The sequence below is a fragment of the Aythya ferina genome (genome assembly GCF_964211825.1).
Source record: "Aythya ferina genome assembly, chromosome: 4".
In the NCBI taxonomy this organism is placed as follows: domain Eukaryota; kingdom Metazoa; phylum Chordata; class Aves; order Anseriformes; family Anatidae; genus Aythya; species Aythya ferina.
Genome location: NC_140300.1, coordinates 62232262 through 62252886, shown reverse-complemented (window position 1 = coordinate 62252886; position 20625 = coordinate 62232262). Strand labels below are relative to the sequence as shown.

Sequence of the window (20625 nt, the reverse complement as noted above, 5' to 3'; positions counted from 1 at the left end):
AGCTTCACACTGCTGAGGTGCGTGCTTTGGCAGCCCTAACAGGCAGGGCAAAATTCCTGCTCCACTAAAGCAGTGCCAGCAGTCCCAAAGATTTTTGGCCAGAACTTTTCTCATGGAGTAACACTATCAAGCTGTAGGCTCTGCTCATTGCCATCGGTTCCACATATTCTTTCTTATCACAGCTAATTCTTTTCAGTGGACCATGTACACTATGCACAACATGCAACGTATGAATAGGTGCCAGATGAAGATCTGAAGGGTGTTTGCGGGAGTCACTTTATCCTCTAGAAACAGCAAGACTTCAGGATGAATGAGAAACAGAGAGAGATCTGCAGACTGTATTACTTCCTCTAAAAGAAAAGACTTTTGTCAGATCCATCCCTCTGATACATGGTATAGAAGCATTGCTAATTCTGCACCTGACAACTTCTTCCAGAGCTACAAAAGAAAACCCTTCTTGGCTTCTGGAGGACTCCTAAGAGTCCTGGAAGAAGGCTGTGCCAAGCTGCACTCCTGGAGCTCACACCACCTCACTCACCTGGACTGTGCACAAAGGGACAAAGCCACTGTGGAAGCATCTGGGCTCGTGTATGTGGACCTAGCACAGATGTGGACACACATACGTGCAAATGTACTTTTCTTGACTCTATCTGTTAACGTCACCAGTATGCTCTCAAATTTAATCCACAATCTATCTTCCATAAAACACGGGCACAGAAGCATAAGAATATAAAAGAAAACTTCACCATACATAAACATGGAAGAAAAATCTTCAAATAAAAAAGTCATGGCCACAAAACCACCAGCCTGGAACTCTGGCACTGTTAATATGTAGCACGCTATAAATATGTTTTTTCCTTTCAGAAAGTTTACATCTAAGCCTCCATAAATTGCAAAACTGCACCAGTCATTCTCACTAATCTTCTTTTCCATACTTCAATGAGGGTTTTTTTGTAGAATAAAAATAGCCCAACTGTTGTGGCTCTGGCCACTTGGTTGTGTGAGCAGAAGGAAGCAGAAAAGGTTACATCCTTACCTTTAAGATGGGAGCCATAAAGACAGACACACCGGTCAGAATGAAAACAATGACACCCGTGACTCTTTGCTCCCTGAAACAAAATCAGTGGGTTAGCAGTATCGCTTCAGCTTTCATTCTGATTTTATTCCCTTCTCAGAGTATTCAAAACCTATGTAAACCTGGCAGCCGCATTCTTGCAGACACATTTTCAAAGCTGAGGGGCAATTACAAGCCACCACCGGCAGGCAGGTATCTTGTTCATGACCGAGCCTCACACACATCTTTTTTTTCCACACCCCAAATCAGTTTTTGTATGTTTGCTCGTTCTCCTACTTCCAGTGTTTGTGGATCGGTAGAGTACTGCTACTGAGTAATGAGGAGTGTGTTTAAACGTTAAACATTAGAAACTGTTAACCAGCAGACCAAATTCTCTGCACGGCAGTTTTCACAACATGCAAATAGGCAATAAATCATTAGCTCTCCACTCTGAAATTAGCAGCATGTTTCAGAGCTTGGTCATTGTACTCCAACAGTTAGATAAGTGCCGTTTACTGTACACCGCTCTGCGCACCAGGTACGAAGAGGACTCACAATTCCCTGGTCTGGGCCTTTGTGGGTTGCTGGACATCTGACTTAAGAGGCACCCACATCTGCTCCCTGCAACTGAAAATGCCCTTGCAAATAGTATTTCTGAGAACTTCAAATTAGGCCATTACATTTCTGTTATTTGCCTAAGTGAGAGGCCTGATTTCCAGGAGTGCTGCTGCTTCTATTGAAAGCACTTCAGACCACTTAATTAAGGCAACCAAACACAAAATAAATAGTTTAATTTAGTAGAATCAATCACTTTAGCCACAACATGTTTAAATCCTTTACCACTATGTTTGCTTATAAATGTCTGTCTAGTTTCCATGCATAAAGGAATCTAGTAAATGCATCTCTTTTCCCAAACACTGGAAAACTTTCTCTGATCTGGCTGAATAGACTTCTGAGGAATTGCACGGAGAGCTGCACTGCCTAATCTCACATTCAGGTTTGGAAATACAAAGGAAGCCTTAAGAAACACTGTATGAAAACTTCGCAGGATCCCATTGGCACCAGACCTTGCTGTGTAAAGTCTTGTGTAGTTAGGGGTGGTTTCAATGTGCATGCCCAAAGCAGACACAGAATTTATCTCAACTCCAATGTGAAGTTTCTTTGTTTTCCTCCCTCTACTCATACTCTCCCTGTACAGACACGCACATGGCAGAACAGTTTTCTTCCTTTTCGAGAAAGACTATTTACAGGACTATGCCAGATAAGCTTCTAACTGGATATAACCTCTGAGGACAAAAAAAAAAAAAAAAAAAAAAAGCTGTAGGGAAGCACAGCTGATCTTAAGATTTACTGCAAATCTAAGAGCTATTCCCTCTGCCTGTGTCCTGTTCGAAGCAAGACCATTTATAGTACCAACTGATCTTTGCAGGCAAACAAGGCAATGAAGGCCTATTTGGTTTGACATACCTCACTCCCAAGAACTTGGGCTGTTCTCCAGGGGCTGAAGTTTCTGTCTCCATCTTCAAGCTGTCAATATGAGCTATGGAGATCACAGTAGCAGCAACATACCAGGGCAGGCCCATGAAGGAGCATATGATCATCAGGATGGCCACCCAGAACAAATCCAGATGATAACCAGCACCTTTCTGTGAAGGGAGACAGAAAACCTTTGCTTTAATTTTTCTAAATAGGTAAGGAACAGCCAGGACGCTGGCACAGGAGCAGAAGCACAACAACCAAGCAGCATTTCCTTCTACAGCATCTTTGACCAACTGCTTGGCCTGCTCTCGGAGACAGAAGTTTTCACAAGCAGTTAGCAGAGTAGGACACATTGCTGCTTAACGGGTAAACTGTGTGCCTCAGCAGGGAAAGCAGGTATGTGACACAGTCCTGGCAAGCTCTGAAAACAATGCAGCTGGCTTAAGCAATAAGTATAGGAAGGCAGCAGTCTTGCAAGCAGTCTGGCAAATGAACAAGCACCTTGTATATGCTGCACAGTACTTGGAGGTTGAGATGGTGCCAGGCTAGCCCTGCAGCCAGTCAGGTAGCTCAGCACAATGGTACTGAACATAGCAGACTGTGAGTTAAACACAACTGGAAAGAAGTAATGATCACTGAAAAGTACTAGGTGGGCTACACATCCTATCTTATAAACAGTGTAAGCAAGCAAGCTCTCAAAAAAATATATATCTTGATTACAGTAGGCTCACAGTATTCTGAAAGAGCTCTGCATTGCCTCTGAACACGAATGAAACCTCATTATATAGTGCTATTTTTTATAATTAAATGTTCCTTTTTTTTTTTTTTTTTTTTAAACGTGAGGTGACACGGTGAGAAGAAATGCAATGCCTGGCACCATCCCAACCCGCTGCTGCCTGCCTGCAGCGCATGCAGACACAGAGCAGCCCATTTTCACAGCATGAGACAGCTCCGGCAACAGCAGCGTTCGGACAGGGTAAGTGCATGCGAGGATCGTCTGCAAAGCAAGAGAGCAGGTTATGACACTGTCAGCTGTTATCCTAGTGATCTATTACAAGTGCACGGGACTTCTTTTTATACAGTGGGAGGCCAGGATTTCACCAACTGTGCATTCATACGAGTCTAGCCCTCCACACAAACATCACAGTCAGAGTGAAGCCTGAATAACTAACTAGTCATGATGAAGGGAGGAGCAATGCTGATGAAGGTACCGGTGTTAGGAAAGTGACGCGTTATTCCGGAATTTGTAATAGACAACAAGGTGCAAAATCCCTGTCCAGCTGTGTTCACTCTGTCCACTTCCTTCAGTTTCTCTCTTCCTCTCTGATATCCTGATTTGCAAAGACACGGCAGATGAGCAGTGTTTGCTATCTTTAACTGGACTTGTGGGCCAATTCCAAAAGTCAGAGCACACTTCTGTACGATGGAGAACAAAGTTATCCACAATTTCTCCCCGAGGTCCCTTGTTTTCTTCCAAGTAAAACAGCTCATTCCATTTGCAAGTGTTTTTTTTATTTGGCATCAGGAACTAAAACAGTTCCTTAATGTTCCAAGTCATGTCACGTTTGTGTAAGTGACAGCTTAGATATGCACAGAGATTCAGACACCCAAACTACCCTTTCAAAAAAACAGCCCAAAGCCTAATTTTAGTTTCAAGCAGCTGTTTTAAAATAACTCTCGATGTAATGACTTAATGAAACCTACCTGAAAGCAATCTTACAGGTATATGGTGCCTGCCAAAAGGTAACATTTACCATTTCCTATCTCAGAGCAAGATCTGAACTCCTGTATTTAAGATAGGAAGCAACTGTAGAATCTCAGTCAGGACTTTGCAAATGGCCTGAGCGCTGCTGATCACGCTGGGTACTGAACGCCCAACTTTATGCTTTCCTGGGGAAAGCAACAAGAGGAGCTGATGGCCTCGCATCACCTAGCAAAAGGAGAAAGCTGCCCTCATTCCTCACACCCTCTTAAAGACCTCTAGTCTTCAGATGGGCTTGAAGAAAAACTCCTGTGGAAACTGAGATTGGAAAGAGAGTAATTTCTGTCAGAAGCAGACACTGCTAGCAAAACACTGGGTAAATTTACCCCAAAAAGCTTTTCCCAAACAACGTACACCTCTCTTTTTATTGCTTTTATCTGTTATTTTTATGTCCTTTAATGGACTAACACAGGAAATCCACCAGTCACAAATGCCAAGAGAAATGGAGAAACAAAAGAGCCACCAAAGAAAGGGATCTTCAGAAAAATACTAGAGAAATCTTTAAGGTTTGATATTTTAAAGAAGATTAACCTTTTTTTAAACTTGTTCAATTTGATTTTATTGGAAAGAACAAATGAGCCAGACCTACTTGGTGACCTAAGAGGGAAAGCAACCCAGCTCCTTTTGAATAGTACTCATTGTTTTCCTAATAGACACACCGCTTACCTTGGCTGGCCAGCAGCACTCAGCAACACCCTGCCAACACTTTTAACAAGGCACCAGCAAAAAAAAAGAAAAGAAAAAAAAGTCCTCTTTTGGGCCTACAGTAGATTTTCTGTACTTTTGTATATTTTGGTGCAGAGCTGCAGGGTCGAACTAGTGAACCCCCATTTAAACAAAAGCATATTCTCACAACCCTAACAAAGGAAGCAGGATACAATTTTTTATTTTAAACAGTACCTTGTGGGAATGTTTATACTTTGCTACTAAAAAAGTACACCCAGTGCTGATAGCATAACCGTGTTCAGCACCTACAAGCTGAAGCAGAGACAGGGAAGGTGCACCTTGAAACTGCAAGGCCGAGGGGAGGAGGACACGTTGGTCAGAAGGCTGCATGCCCTCTGCACAGGAAAGGATTACCCCTGGGTTTCAGCCTTTTGTTGCCTTCCCCAGCTTTTCTATACCTGGAGTGGATACGGTTACACCTGTGTAGCAGCAGAAGGCCGTATCGTGAGGGCTCAAGTGTACCTAAAACTGAGGCCGTGTCCAGGAAACATACAGGTGAGGAAATCAGACACCTGCAGAAAGCAAGTGTATGCTGACAGCCCTGTCTGACAGGCTTGCAGACATCTGCACTGTACCTTGCCTCCGTAATCACCTACACCTAATGGTGTGCTTCAAGGGCAGGGTAAAGATTAGCCTCCCCCTGAGGAAGATGTGGGCGCACTCTTAATTTTATCTGCCCAGCTCCAGATGGCAAGAAGGGATGTTCTGGGGGTCATTTCAATCCAGCCCTGCAAGAAAGCGGTCAGCCAGCAATCATCACTGCACAACAAACCTTCCCTGTGCCCTCTCTGTCCCCCAGGCCAGTCTTAAATCACGTTGATTGTCTAATGCCCACAAGCAACCATTCGAACTGCAACATCCTCCTCTTTTTCAAGTAAGAGCTCGACTCACAGGAGAGCTACACTTCCAACAGCTCTCAGTATGACTGATGAGCTGGCTAGCTAAACAATGACCCAGCATTAGCCATGTTTTGAGCGAGTCTTTGCTCTCATAGGTTAGACCACTTGAAACGTGTGCTGTTAGCAGGAAGGGAGAGTCTTCTTTTACAGGAATTTAATATTTTTCAATAGAACTGACCAGGCAGGGAAAGGAAAAACCCTACAGGCATGAAAACCTGCATAGCGCTGGTCTGGAACGTTTATTTTAAAAACATTACTACATCCTAGGCTGTTCTATGTCAGTGGATATAAAGCTTCTCTTTCAATAACATCCAACTGTAGCTATACCTTTGGTACATCTGAGATCTCTTCAGCTTATTTCTTGTATTTTACCACACCACAAAGCCACCACGGCCGCTGTACTTGGGCCGTCTCTAGCCGTACCCACCAGAGGTGGGTTTCTGCCATCACCCAGCACACCAAGACCCCCCTTTGGAGCAGCTGACAGCCTCACGTATGGGTTGGCTGTGACACAAAGAGCTTTGTTCTGCCAGTTTGATGATTCTATTTCTGGGAACACCCACTGGCCTTACGATTAGCACACTAACAGGGGCTTATCAGATCTGGAAAATCTTTGCCCGTTTTGATTAGGTGAGGAAGATTTTGGCTCGGATGCAGTCCACAGAAAAATCAGGTCACAGCTCGGGCTGGAGCAGAGGACCTTTCAAGCACGCAGGCTCTCCCAGCAGCAAGCCTGAGCTCCTACACTGAACGTTCTCTGCAGATCCACACATGCTCGTTTATTCCACAGTTAACTTTCACTCTTTCCCTCCCGAGACAGTGACATCAGAGGACACTCAAGGGTACCATTAGTCAATCATTAGAAGGGTGTCAGGCATCCACACTGAACTTCAAACTCTCTGGTGTCAGGGTTCAAGGCATTACCCAGCACAGCAGAAAAACCCACACGCCCAGCTCTTTCTACCTTTTACGGTTACAGCTAGTGCTGCCCCATCCTCCCTCATTAGGTTTTCTTCCGAGTGAGATCCTGACCTTGTGGATATACCATGGCTCCCTTCTTTTTCCTGTCCGTGCTGAGCCATGCTGTATATGCAGCCCTGCCGCAGGCCCTCCTCCATTTCTAGCACAGAAGCAGCACAGGACAGCTCTTCACACACATGCAAGACACCAAGCACACCCACCTTGAGCTTGTGTTCCTTCCTGTTGACGATGACGGCTGTAATTTGCTGGTCCATGAAGATGAGGATAGTCACCAGCAGTGCAGGGATGGCTGCTGCCAGGTACACCCACCATGGGTTCCCTCCAAAAGGTGGGATAAACCAACCCCTCTCGGGACTGGTGGGCTTTTAAGGGGAAGGAAAGGAAAGCTTGTGTTAGAGTTGCAATGTATGAGTGACATTATCATAGTATAAATGTCTTTACACTTTGAAAAACTTCCAAAAATCTTCCTTCCATTAAAAGGCTACAGAGAGACACTTGAGGTTTGTGATAATTTAATCCTTCCCAGAAACAGCAACAAAAAGTCCTTAATAATTAAGCATTGATTACGGAGGCCCAGCTTTTGCAAGCTGATTAGCAGCAAGGTTACAAGGGGGGCTACGAGGAACATGCCAGCAAGCACCCTTGAGCAGCTTCTCCAGAATGCCTCCAAGGAGCTGAATGAGGGAATGTCCCTGGGGTGACTGAGCACATAACCCAGCGCACACAAGTCCTGGATGCAAGAACTTACACCAGCCCAAAGGAGGTAGGAAAAGCTGGGCCTATGTTCAAAGTATGGAGGCAGGATTTAGGAGATAAATCAGCTAACTAAAGCAATTAGAAGGGGTAGCAGCTGAGTGAAATGGTCCTTTCCAGCGAGCTGACTGCTGTCTCATTTTGAGGACATTTTAGTCAGGGCAGATGGGTGGAAAAGGGAAGCTATCACAAAGTCCACAAAATGAGCTGACAATTACATACCTTGAATTCACTTGGCACGATTAGTTTTGGTGTGTCCACACCTACCAGGGCATCTATTCCACAGAAAATCAGAATGGATAAGATAATGGCAAAGTCACTGATGAGCTTCCTGGCCTGAAACAGAAGTTGATATTGTAATAGTCAGCACTATGAGGCACCACTTTATCCCTGCCTTAGATTCTGTGTGATACTCCAAGTGTGCATTTGGTGGCAATACAAACTAATTATTTCTTTTTATGTAGAAACAAAGGTGCACATTGTAATGTCTTATTCCATTTTCCCCAAATGTGCCTTGGTACTTCGTTGTGTTGTCTGAAGGCCAAACAATTAAGCCTAAATGGAATTATGAAAACAAGCCCAAGGAAGAAGAAAACTGCTTTTGTAAGAAACTCCCACATGAATTCTTCAGAACAGTCTTACTGATACTGCTTTCAACAGCAGCCAACAACCACCAGGATGGAGGCCTAGGAGTCTGAAAAGCTTGCAATGCAAGTCTATCAAGAAAAAGAGGTCCTTTCTTTAATAAGTAACTTCCTGTGCAAGATGAAATGCGCATAGAAAAAGCAGGGAGGGAAGAGTTCACTCAAGACTCCCAGTTCCTCTCCTGACAAGGTGCTGAGCATGCCTGGGAGCAGAGCAAGTCTGCCTATACCACATGCTTTGCTCTCCGACTGTCAGTGCCAAGCACCAGCCTGAGGCTAAGGCACATGGGGACCATGCAGGGACACGGGAGGCTCGAAGTGTTTGGGGGGCCAGGACAGCCCACTGATAGCTATGGTAAGCCAAGCTGCCAAAGAAATGGTTGAGAACCATTTAATGGCTTGGGAAGAATTCTGAGATGGTTTAGGTTTGTTTCTTTTTTAAATAATTGCATATGTTCTCATTCTGGTCGTACTGATTACTGAAAGACTTCCAGGTCAGCTTCCAATATTAACAGATATTGAGTATTTACAAATAAGCCTAAAAAAATAGTGACATTTTTACACATTATTTAATATTGTCTCCTCCTGTTTGCCTTCTGATGTGATTCTTTAGGATTCTCATATTCATGTTTTTTTCTCTGCAGGGACAGAGACTGCATTTTGATACAAGTTGAGCTTCTCATGTCATCTCAGAAATCTTAAGGTATGTGCCTTTCACAAAAACATATGTTCTGCCCAGATGCCATTCTTTTAATGGGATTGATTTTGCAATGTACATTTAACAAAACAAAACAAAACAGGGGAGGGGGGGAATGGAAGAAAATGGAAGACCCAAATTTCCAAGACAGATGTGATATTCCATGTAAATGGCAGAGTTTGAAATGGCATTGTTTTCTGTTCAAGTAATAAGTCAACCCAAACAGACAGGATGAGAAACTCCGTTTCTTGGTTAAATCGTCTACGTACTCTGAGGAGTGCGACTTTACCCGAGTCAATGCAATAAAGCTGCCACCGGTTGGGCTCTGAAGCTAAACCAGACAGGCCCCACTGTGCTTGTCTGGAACTATGCGGGATCTTTAAAGATTTGTTCCTTCCAGGCTTCCCAGGTTCACATAGTCACAGATACATTGAGTGGCATTCCAGGATAGATGGAATTCATTTCCTTTTTATTAAAAATAATAGAAGGTTCGATTGTAACACAGCAAAACAGTAAATAAAAATCCTTGCAGGATAAATCCCATTCTGTCAGAATGCCAAAAATGGGGGACAAGTCTTACACAAACATGGCTTTTTGTTACACAAAGAGAAGCTCACGGTGCATGTCTTCTTTCAGATGCAAACTGATGAAACTGGCAAAGGCTGAATCTTGGGGAGGGCAGAGATACTTGTCCAGTGTGTTTCAAACGAACCCCTTACAGCTGAAAGGCCTTTTTTTTTTTTTTTTTCCCCTGCCTTTGAACATTGAACAGTTGTCATGACAAAGACAGAATAAGCAGATGCACTTGAGAGATGCATACAAGTTGGCTCTGAGTGAAATCTTGTTTAAATCAATGCAAAGGTTACCAGGGACATCCCTATTTTGCATCTGATCTTAAAGGAAATGGAATTCCTGCTTCAAGTCCCTACCACAAAAGGTATGCCAGACATGGACTGTAGGCAAGTTTTACAGTTTTGAGTGCTTGAAATGCTACCTGGTAACATGAAAGATGCATCTCTTCTATGCTATACAGACCACTAGCTTACCCACTTTGCAGGGACAAAGCAAAGGGCTTCTTTTGTCCTCCCCAAACACTCCACTTAGGCTATAAACAGGGAAACTTCTGACATTGATTAATCATCCCTATAGCACACTTGATTTCTGTAAAATGTCCATCCAACCTGCCCCAGAGTCAGTACATAAATTAAGCTTTCTATCTGGCTCTGAAAATAGCTAGCTGAAACTATATAGGCCTGGAATACTCTTAAGACTGATAAGCTACATTATTGCATATCTTTGCTTGGAATTGTTGTCTTCAGTACCTTTAAAATCACTGTCACATCTCAATGACAGATTACTGCTCCTTTTGGCTCTTCTGCTGACTAACCTGTGTCCTCCAGAAACACAGAGAGTGAAAGCTAAAGCAAACCCAGGATTTGGTTAACCAGTACCATGTTTTTATTGCATCAAATGCAGTCTGGCTTCCCTGCAGAGCTTTTGCCCCTCTGTGTGACAACTATACCAAGAGGAAGGCTTAACTTTGCACTCTGAAAGAATAAAGAAACAGACTGTTAGGGTGAAAGGAGAGACTTACAGTGGTTGGAAAATAGCGACTGGTCTTGAATTTCTTCAGGGCCATGGAGCAGGTGTAAGTGCCAAAAAAGAGGATGAAAGACATGAGGGTGATGTCAGGGACATAATCACAGCTGTTGCCCACAAGGTGTCCTCCATATTTCAAGCACTCCTTCTTTGTCAGAGACGACCAGTCAATGGTGGTGTTGTACTGCAGAAAAAAAAGAACATTTCCATGATGCCACATTCACATAAACACCGCCCACACTATGACGGGAACAGAGACGACCATCAGGAAAAATACTATGAAGAAAATGGAGGCATGGAACAGAAGCTAAAAATCCCTGTGCTTTTGGGCAGGCAGAATGGATTTTAACCCAGACAGAGGATGGTGGTAACTTTCAAACTCAGGGGTTACACCTTCAAACTTGGAAAGAAGATCTTTTGAATAGTCAATAAATGAAAGGAGAAAGCTGAGGTCTCTGTTGAATCTCTTCCCATAGCAATTTTGTGTATGAAGCACCTTTCCACATCATACTTCCAACTGCAAGGTGCTCGCTGTCTGGGCCGACAATCAAACCCAAACACTGCCAGCTTCAGAGAAGTATTTGAGACACTCTCCCCATTCCAAGTCTGCCTCAGCTGTGGTCTGCTGAACAATTCTAGGTTTTCTGGAGGGGAAGTGCCATGTCAGAAACATCATGCAGAAGCCTGTGACAAACTCTACATCCACTCTTCATCACTCATTCAGTACAAGCAACACAAAAAACAAATGTGCTTCTCTTGGATGAAGACGAGCACAGTTTCCACAGCAGAAAATCGCTCTCCTTGCCTAACAGAAACAAGCAGCAAGAGACTTCTGCATAACCAGCATCGTGCCGCTGCAGTTAGGTGATGCTCCTCTGAGCACCTCCACCAAGCCATGCCAATTGTCCTGGGCTAAAAGACAGGCACTATGGTAGTGAAGGCTGAGCAAACAAAACTAAGTTTTGCTTGCTTTTGTTTCCTTGAATCCAGCTTGTGCTGATAGGTTGCAAATTTGGGGAGGCAAAACAAATCCCCTGTGTTTACAGAAAAGCAGCCAGGAAGATGCTGATGTCCAACCTCACTCTCTGCTATACACCTGCAAAGTACTCCGGATACAGCCCATGCTGTAAATATCCCTGAGCAGGGCAGAAGAATTACTAAAGTAGAGCAGTGGCAGAGCAGGTCTCTGCCAAGCTGGTAAAATGTGCTCAAAACTGCAAAAATGTCCTACAGCACCAGCTCACCTGCTGGGGTTCAATGCAGCGTACACAAATACAATCATTTCAGTTCATTTCAGCAAGAGCTGAGGGTCTCCTCCTTACAGTACTAGCAAATAAGATCCCACATTCAAATTTCCTTTAATAGCTTCCATCCTGATTTGACTACTTTGTTACTAAAGATGACTGACTGCAGTTGCCAGATAGGGAGGCACTATTTGTATTTAAAATGCCATTGTGGAATCCAGAGCCGCACAGGACATGTTAGATGATCATCTGTTTCCTAATGCTTGAGGTGAGCAGAGCCTGAGGAAGTGTCAGAGCCTGAGCCTGTATAATTCATAATAACATCAGCAGAGCCACGAGGACAGAACAAATACAAATGCACAAGAGGCCAAGACTATAAATGTGCACAAAGCAGTGAGCTCGCGAGGTTATTCCGAGTGCACCCAGAGAGCACCGTCATGGGGGAGACTGGGAATTCACAGCATGTGTGTTAATACCAAGAAAAGTTCCAAGTAATTTTAGGTACCTATAAACTTCTGCCAGTCTGGGGAGTTTTGGAATCACATTGTCTCTAGTCCTCTGTTTCTGTATGAAAACCCAAATGAAGGAAATCATAGTCCCAGGAACCGTAAAATTAGAGATAGCGGATTTTTAACAAAAACTCTAAGTGAATAAATAACAGAGAGAGAAAAGCCTATTTTACTCCAGATACTTCAGCTGTAGAAAACTTACTGCAAATATGGGCACAGAATAATTCAGACTAACATGCAATTTACCAGAAAAAGCACGTTCTTCAGGCAAAACTGTAGGATATAAAATATGTTGTTGCTTATAAGGGAAATTTTCAACAAGTAAGTTAAGCAAAGTTACATTAGAAATCTTGAAAATACTGAAGGTACTCACTGAAGACTAAAGCTTCATGGCCTCATTTCATATCTATTAGTATCTTGTTCATGTGGGTATATCGTAAAGTACCTCCCATACGCCTCCAAACACTGGATGGTTAGCAAGTGGTCAGAAGCTGCACGCGATAAACTTCAGTTTCCGCAAGTTTTGTGACTCCAAAGAGCTCTAGCTGAACTGAGCCATGATTGTGCTGACAGTAATAGCAGTGAGGAAAAACAAAACAAAACAAACAAACAAAAAACCCAGCCATGTTCTTGTTCTGACACGATGCCAACACATTTGCTCTCTCAGCATTGCGTCTCTCAGCAGCACCAAATTGTCCCTCATCAATAGGGTTTCTGCAGGTCTGCCCTAACTGTTGGCTTCAGGGCTGCAGCAGAGGGGAGAGCAGACATCAGAAAAAAACTGTATTTAGGAGCAAACTTTGTGCACTGTGCATTTGCATGCGTACCTCCCACAGAGTTAAACCACCAGCAGTTGCATTTTTAGAGCTACAGAAATAAAACCCAAAGAGCGTTCAGTACTTAAGATTGCTGTGTGGGATACCAAAGAGCAGAAACAAGAGGACATCCCTTTTCCCACAACCCTACTGCCTAAATGAATCGGTGGCCCCTCCTGGAAGTGCTTACCACCACCCAAACATTTGGCTGGTGGCTTATTTGAGACTGACAGGCGTACAAAAGGTAGCACACAAACACAGGGCCAACCAGCAGATTGAAAATAGCTGGAAAACTCCAGGACTGCTTGGGTTGTCTTTGCTCTGAGCACCAGGATAGGTTATTTAGCGAGTTCTCCTGCTGCAGCTTTCAGGCTGGGACAAGGATTTGGGGCACTTCCTACACGAGGGAGCTGCCAGCTATAGGAGACCCCCCCAAAGTGATCCTGCTTCGTCACAGCACGTTCACCTCCCTGGCCAGCTATCTGTCAGGGTTTGTAGCAGGGCTGCTCTTCCTGCTCACAACACCCTCGTCTCTTGTCCCTGGACATTCATTTTGCTTTGAAACTACAAAAAATTAGTGCTGGCTCCCAGCTTGCTCTGCCACAGGCAAGGAAACAGCCAAGCTCTGTGCCGGGGGCTCGCTTCCCCAGTAGGGACCAGGGCTAAAGCAGGAGAGTTCAGTTCCTCCAGGGGCAGCAGGGCCCCCTGGCTCTTTGCAAAATCAGCCAGAGATACAATCGGGTCTGACAGGAGCTGCCTCCAGCCCTACCGGCTGGCAGGAAGGGTGTCACAAAATGGGGTTTTGGGGAAGGAGGGCCGAGATGTCAAAATTACTGTTCCGACAAAGGACAGTTGGGAAACACAACTTTTTGTTTTTTTTTCTTGTCTCCCGGCCTGAGTTTGGTTCTTTGCCTTCCTCTAATGCGTGCCTCTTCTCTCCCGAGACTGTCAATCAAATGCTAAATCCACAAATAATGAGAAGAGTCGTTCTCGTTAATGAAACAGAAGTGGCAACTGGCACTCTCCTCTTGACAGGTGGATTTAGGCGTCCTGACGGCTGGCATTGTATGAGAGCTTGGGGCTGCTCATCACTTCCCCAAGCATTATTTTGTTGACGGGCAGCTGAACAATTAGTCCCTCACTTTCAGCCCTTCCAGAAGCAGTGAACTCAGATGCTCAGCACCACAGCAAGCTGACAGAGGTGGGGCTGGGAAGATGGCAAGGAGCAGTAAAGGGCACATCAGGTGCAGCATCAGGAGACCTCACTTCTATTTCTTCATGCTGCTGCCGACCCTTTGGGGGCCTTGGGGGATGCCCTTTCCTTCAGGTTTATGTCTAACTTCTAGTGCCTGAAGTGGTCCTGCACAGCATGCCAAGCCCAGAAACCCTTCCCTTTCTGCTGGGCTACCTGATGCCACACAAGAGTGGCCACCACATTAAGAGAAATACAGGCAAGTAGGATCTGTATTCTTCAGTGGAAGGTTGCTACTCTGTCTCTCAACTTCCTGTGCATGAAACACAGAAGCTTCTGAACCTATCAAGATCTGTTTCTTTTTCATCATCCAAAGCTTACCATGTGAGGGAAATCTGGAAAAGCCAGCTCTAGCCACAGAAAATCAAAGACCAGGATAGAAACAGGACCTTCCAAACAAAGGGCTGGTACCACTGGTGTCTTACAGCTCTGGACACAATGAGGTTTGCACACGAGGATCCTACTAATCCGCATGGACATCCACGTGCTTCCTGCTAACACACACAGCTCCATCGCAAGACAGAGGCCGCCATACACAAGTCATTACTGCTGTCAAATTGCACACGTAGTGTTCTGTATGTGGTACTACAAGTAATCTTTGGAGGATAAAGTGCAGTGTAACATTTTCGTAGTGTCACAGGCAAAGGGGTGTGTGTGTCAGTGTAAGGATTTTCTTCATGTGATCAGTTACTGATCTCTTTGGCCCAGCAGAAACACTTCCTCACAGACTTCCAAGACTGTAGTCCCTGTCCTTGCAAAGGTGTATTTTAGGACAAAAAAGTGAAATACGAAAGTGGGAAAGAGAAATATATTGTGAAAACAGGCAGCAGATTTCCTGGCGAACTACAAAGAAGCCCATGAACTGCACTTTCAATCAATGCCACTGGAAGGAACAGCTGAAATAAAACCAAGCTGTAAAGTGCTTGCTCTGTCATACCACAGCTCAGTGAGGAGAGCAGGGTTGGAAGCTGCCCTCAGTTTCAACTGTGCAAGCTTTTCTTACGTCAACACTCTGGAAGGTCATGGCCACAAACTGCCAGGTTACAGGAGGACATGTTCCCAAAGGAAGGTTGGAACAGCACTACCAGAATAAATACCTATTAATTTTTCCCAATTTTGGGACTGCCAGTTGATTCTATTTAACATTAAAAAAAATAAAAATTAGTAAGAATTTCCTCTCTTGCTGTTGTGGCTGGCCTGCTGCTTAAACACTGTCACTTTGCGGAGTGAAAGCATGAGCGATGGAGGGATGCCAGCTCCCACTTCTTCCCCAGTCACCAAACACCACGCTGATGTTTTCAAAGCCTGCCTTCCTAGAAGCCTCACTTACCATCTCGACAGAGGAATAGGGCAGTCCATCAGCTGACGGCACAGTTGTCCCATTAAATAACGAGCTATTATCTGAAAGAGAGAACAGAAAAAGAATATTGAGAGCGTGGTGTCAAAACGGCCTAGAAAGAAAGCAAATTTAAGCTCTTAAATCATTCTTAATTCCATCTTGGTAAAGCAGCAGCAGAGAGTATTTGCAATCTCTTTTCTCAAGTAAAGAGTCAAAAGTGTTTTTTTGGAGTGACTCAAGAGCAATGGTCATAAGTCTTCAAAAATGGAAAAAGAATAAGGGAGACAATTCAAAACTAAACTAACTGGGATGGTGTTGTTTTTTTTTAATTCATTGTAAATAACAAAAATAGAAAGACAACCTACTATTTTGTGTTCTTGCAGTATTTACCCAATGATTTCTGGATTAAAATGAATACAGAACTCTCATAGCTATTAATTTAAGATCATATACGTCCTCAAAATGTCAAGAAAAGCAAAATGCGTCGCAGAATGTGGCACAATCCCACTTTTTGACTTTAAAAAATAGATAAGAGATTTTGTAATTAGCATGATAGAGATCATTTATTTTGCTAAAAAGGGGAGACACACGGTGACATAGTTGCATGTTTTCCTTTTGTATTCATAGGATCAGAAATAAGCTATATTTAAAAACTCAGTTAGAAATGCAATCTTGCCTGAAAAAAGACTCGTCAATTATGTCCGTCCCATTTTATTTAAATTTTGCAAGTATTTCTATGTCTGGTAGCAATATTAAAGTTCTGTTTAAATACTGTATAGGGCACATCTGTTTAGCTGGAGAAAGTGTAAGTGTGCGCATCTTTGACACTACTGAAATCATAATGGGGTCTAGATAACTAGCACAACAACACTAAATGTAGGCAGCCTCCCAGACCCTTGTAACATCTCATGATTCTCGTCAAGACATCAGTTTGCTATGCCTGGAAGCAGAACTGCAGATTTTGGTGCTGACATCTTCCCTGCAACAGCACCGATCTATTTAGAAAGGCCTGGTAGAGAAATGCTGAGTGGCCAGGGGACTCTCTAACCCCGAGGACACCAGTTGGGTGTGAGAATTGTGCCAAACCATAAGCCATGCTATGAGGATGGAGCTGAGCCTGTAAAATGCTGCAAGCCTTTTCTGGAGACATCAGGTCTGAGAAGAGATGGTTAATGCAGTGTTTTGTGTTCTTTTTCTGGCATCTTGTCACATGAAAACTCTCTCCAGAGGCATGACCGATCAGGTAAAAAACCTTTTGTATGGAAAAGTTTTCCACTCTGAGCAGACAGGTGCAGCATGGTGAGTTCAACAAGAGTGGCAGCACTGTCACACCAGTACCAGAAAACCTGCAGCAAGCACACAGCCTTTATGCTTTGCCAGATTCTCCAGCCTCAGAGGGCCTCCCTGCCTCGCTGCCTGCTCCACTCCTGTGTGATATCACAGGAACGCACAGTGTCAGCAAAATCTAAAAATCTCTCTTCTCTTTCTTTTTTTTTTTTTCCTCCCCAGAATGCACCAAGAGTGCAAAGGGCTACTTTTGCTGCTTCTGATTTCTCCGCTGGTACACAGAGAAACTTTCTGCAGCTGTCCTTTTAACTCCAGCTCTGACTAGTTGCTATGTGGATGATAATGTTCCTGAAAGTGGATGGAGTGTGTTTCTGTGTTTAAACTTCTCCACCCACATTATAAAACAGTGAATGTTTGCTCAAAGACACAGACTGGAGGTACAGGGATCAAAGGGAAGCCCCTGCATGGCACACTGTTTAATTATTTCCAGAGCACACAAAAATCCCATCAGTGATTTCAAAGGCATTACTTTAAGGTCCTGTGCGATGTCCTCCTACACGCCTGAACTAATGGCCATTTGGCCCTAAATGAAAAAAAATTCCTCACCTTCTCCAAAACATGGGCAGCGGCATGACATGCAAACTCTGTGATGGAGCTACCCTGAGGGACCCAAACACTCCCAGCGAGTTAGCACCCTGCCAGATAAACCAAGAAAACCAGAACGTGTCCATAGAAACACCAAAGCAACAGCATCCATACGAGCAGTGGCAGCATGCACAAGCTGGTGGCCTGCCCAAGTGGGCTGAGAAGCAACTGCCTGCCCCAGAAGGCGTGATGGGGCTGGTGAGATGCGGCTCTGCAGCCTCCTCAGGCCTCTGTGAGCGGGAGCGCACGCAGAGCACAGTGCAGAAGCTGAGCAATGCAGGCTGGGCACTGATGTGAAGCCTCTGGTGCCAGATCTCAATGACAGACATTAAAGACAACTGTAAAAAGCCTGAATCAGAGTATGAGAGAACAGCCAGCTGTAGTGTGACAAAGGCAATACAGCTTTACCTGCACTTACTTTGAGGAGGGGAAAAAAAAAAAAAAAAACACAGAAAATCTCCCCTTGTCCCCAGCACAACCTCTGACAGCTTATCAGCCACAGCTAATAACACCTCCAGCAGCAATGTACGTTATCTGCATTATAGGAGGAACACTGGAAAGCAATCGCCTGCTACCACATTACACATCATTTCCTAGAATGGAGCATGCCCTTTTGCTAATCTGCCATTTGCCTGTTTATTCTTTTTTCTGATATATGAGAGAAAGCCCGCAAACTTTCGGGGGGGTAAATATTCTCAAAAACAGTAATTGATGTCCTAATGGGCTTCTGATACCTGCTTGCAAAACATGCAACCAGCCTTGTCAGTCTTGAACTTTGTTTTGGAGATGTTCAATATACAGCTGGGATTGGAGCTCTCCTCGGATTACATTCAGAACTCCTTGCTTACGCTGTGCATCCTCCTCAATGAATTCACCTCAGAGCCAGAGGATAAACAACACACACAGCTGCTGGGGCACAATTCACCATTTCCCTGAGCCTTGCGTGGCCACCAACACCATGCAGAGCAGGTAGAAATACCCTGGAAAACTAACGATATTCTGCTTCTACATTAAGAAATGCATGACATGGAGAATGAGGCCACTTCCATTTTGTGTATGAAATGTTATGGGCTGACTCCTATTGCATGTCTATAGGTATGGAGACAGAGAAATGCATTAGCTTCAAAAAAGAACAAGCCAAGAGAAGCTGTGGAACCCTTTTTGAAAGCATTTAGCTTGGGTTGTTTCCTGGCTGTTGTCTGCGACTTTGCTGCTGATACCTGTTGCGTGGCAGGAGAGAGAACTTCCTCTGTAACTGTGATGATAAGCAGCTGATGTGGAAAGCTGCCTTTTCATAAGGAGAAGGAATTAAATTTGTGCTGTCTTTTGCTTATGGATGCTGTCTGGGGTTATGCACAGACACGGCTATACAGATAGGTGTGCATCAGTGTATTTCAGTCCTGCGAAAGGTGCTGAACTGTCCCCAGCCGAGGGATAAGAACAGCAGAAGGGCCCATCTACTGCCACTAGCTCTGTGAATACCTTAACCCCAGCAACTTGCACAAGACTTCTTCCAGCTTGTTTTAGATTGAGTTTAAATATGGGATCACTGTTTGCTGCTCTGTTCCAAGACAGTTTGTTGTTTCCCATCTGCTCCCTCAACTTTGGCAGCCTTTGAAACTCAGACATTACTCATACTGCTAAAGCCTTCATGCCTGAGGTGCCACAGACTCGCACAGGTCTATGCAGGAGTGGTTGGTGTGTCTGGAGAGATGGCCTGGAGGGCTACACGTACAGATTGCTGTCTGTATGGCCAGTATTACGCGCTCAGTCTTCCTATTCAAGGTTTATTTGGTGTTACTTGAAAAACTAAGGAAGAAACATTTGAAGGTGAGCTTACTTCCACCCTCCTGATAAAGTCCCAGATGATGCAGCCAGTGGGATCCATCCACTGCCTCAAGCCCAGCACGGGGTGCACTGCTCCCTCCTTAACTCTCCTGTTTCAGGAGACCTAAGCCCATTGCGCTCAACTACTGGCCCAGCCCTGCCCAGGGGGAGACGTGGTGGGGTTGGCACTAAGAGCTGGGACCTCGCACACATATGTAAGGGTGCATGTGTGAGTATGCATGCACAAGCACCCAGTGAAGCCAGACTTCCACTGTGTGAAACCTCTGCTCTGACTACACAGACACATCATGCAAGGCTTTGGGAATTGCTTGATTTCAAGTCATCTTTACCCTCTGAAACAAACATCTGGCTAGGAGGCAAAAAAGACAAAAAGCATGATGGCAGTAAGGGGCTGTGGTAACGTGCTGTTATCAAACAACACATGCTAATCCTCCCACCACTTGCTTATAAGGTAAGGATCAAGATTGCATTTCTGGGCACAAATCTGTTACAAAATGAAACAACTGTGGATTTCTGCCACATGCTCCGTTTCCTCTTCACGTTGGAGCTGTACCGCTACATTTGCCCTGTGCCGTGGGTCTGTGCCCTGGGCATTCATTTGGGAAACTCAGACATTTGCTCCAGCATTGCATACTTCGAGAGAGACATAATCAGCCTACCCATCCAGCCACCAAGAGAGAAAGTGCCCTGCCATTCAGATGGAAACAGAATCAGACTTAGCATTGAGTGCTTGCAGTGACTGTGCATTTAATAACTAATATAAGCACACAGTTTATATGGATCCAGTTCCTCACACCTCCTGCAAAGAGGCAGCTAGCAGCAGCCAGATGCTTTTCCTGTTTGGCAGGTATGTCAAGATAACCTGAAGTTTACTTTGAGTACAAACCAAGTTTCTTACTCAGTCCTCATTGTTTGAAGAATCCTAGGACTGGTTACAACTTCCCTAGCAGTAACAGCCAGCATGCTTCTGTTTGTATTTGGGTTTTGTAACCTTTTGTTCCCGGTTGTATTGCCAGATCTATACGTATTCTGGCTATGCTTGCCTTGCGGCCCACGCACTAGTGATAGGCTAAACTGATGGATATATTTCCC

General features: G+C 44.4%; 1 protein-coding gene and 1 long non-coding RNA gene across 9 annotated transcripts in view; one reads left to right on the top strand and one right to left on the bottom strand.

Annotated features, from left to right (window-relative positions):
- SLC4A4 (solute carrier family 4 member 4) overlaps positions 1 to 20625 on the bottom strand; it is a 224422-nt gene that overhangs the window by 20294 nt on the left and 183503 nt on the right. For all 3 annotated transcript variants that reach the window (XM_084519333.1, XM_084519335.1, XM_084519334.1), the window contains exons 15-20: positions 15745 to 15815; positions 10590 to 10778; positions 7877 to 7990; positions 7102 to 7263; positions 2522 to 2700; positions 1037 to 1109 (exon numbers count right to left, since the gene is read on the bottom strand). In XM_084519333.1, coding sequence (XP_084375459.1) covers positions 1037 to 1109; positions 2522 to 2700; positions 7102 to 7263; positions 7877 to 7990; positions 10590 to 10778; positions 15745 to 15815 — 788 coding nt within the window. The remainder of the gene's footprint in view (positions 1 to 1036; positions 1110 to 2521; positions 2701 to 7101; positions 7264 to 7876; positions 7991 to 10589; positions 10779 to 15744; positions 15816 to 20625) is intronic.
- LOC311436832 overlaps positions 1 to 20625 on the top strand; it is a 105349-nt gene that overhangs the window by 42817 nt on the left and 41907 nt on the right. For all 6 annotated transcript variants that reach the window (XR_014693106.1, XR_014693107.1, XR_014693108.1 and 3 more), the window contains exons 5-6: positions 3377 to 3509; positions 8943 to 9001. This is a non-coding gene — a long non-coding RNA (uncharacterized lncRNA). The remainder of the gene's footprint in view (positions 1 to 3376; positions 3510 to 8942; positions 9002 to 20625) is intronic.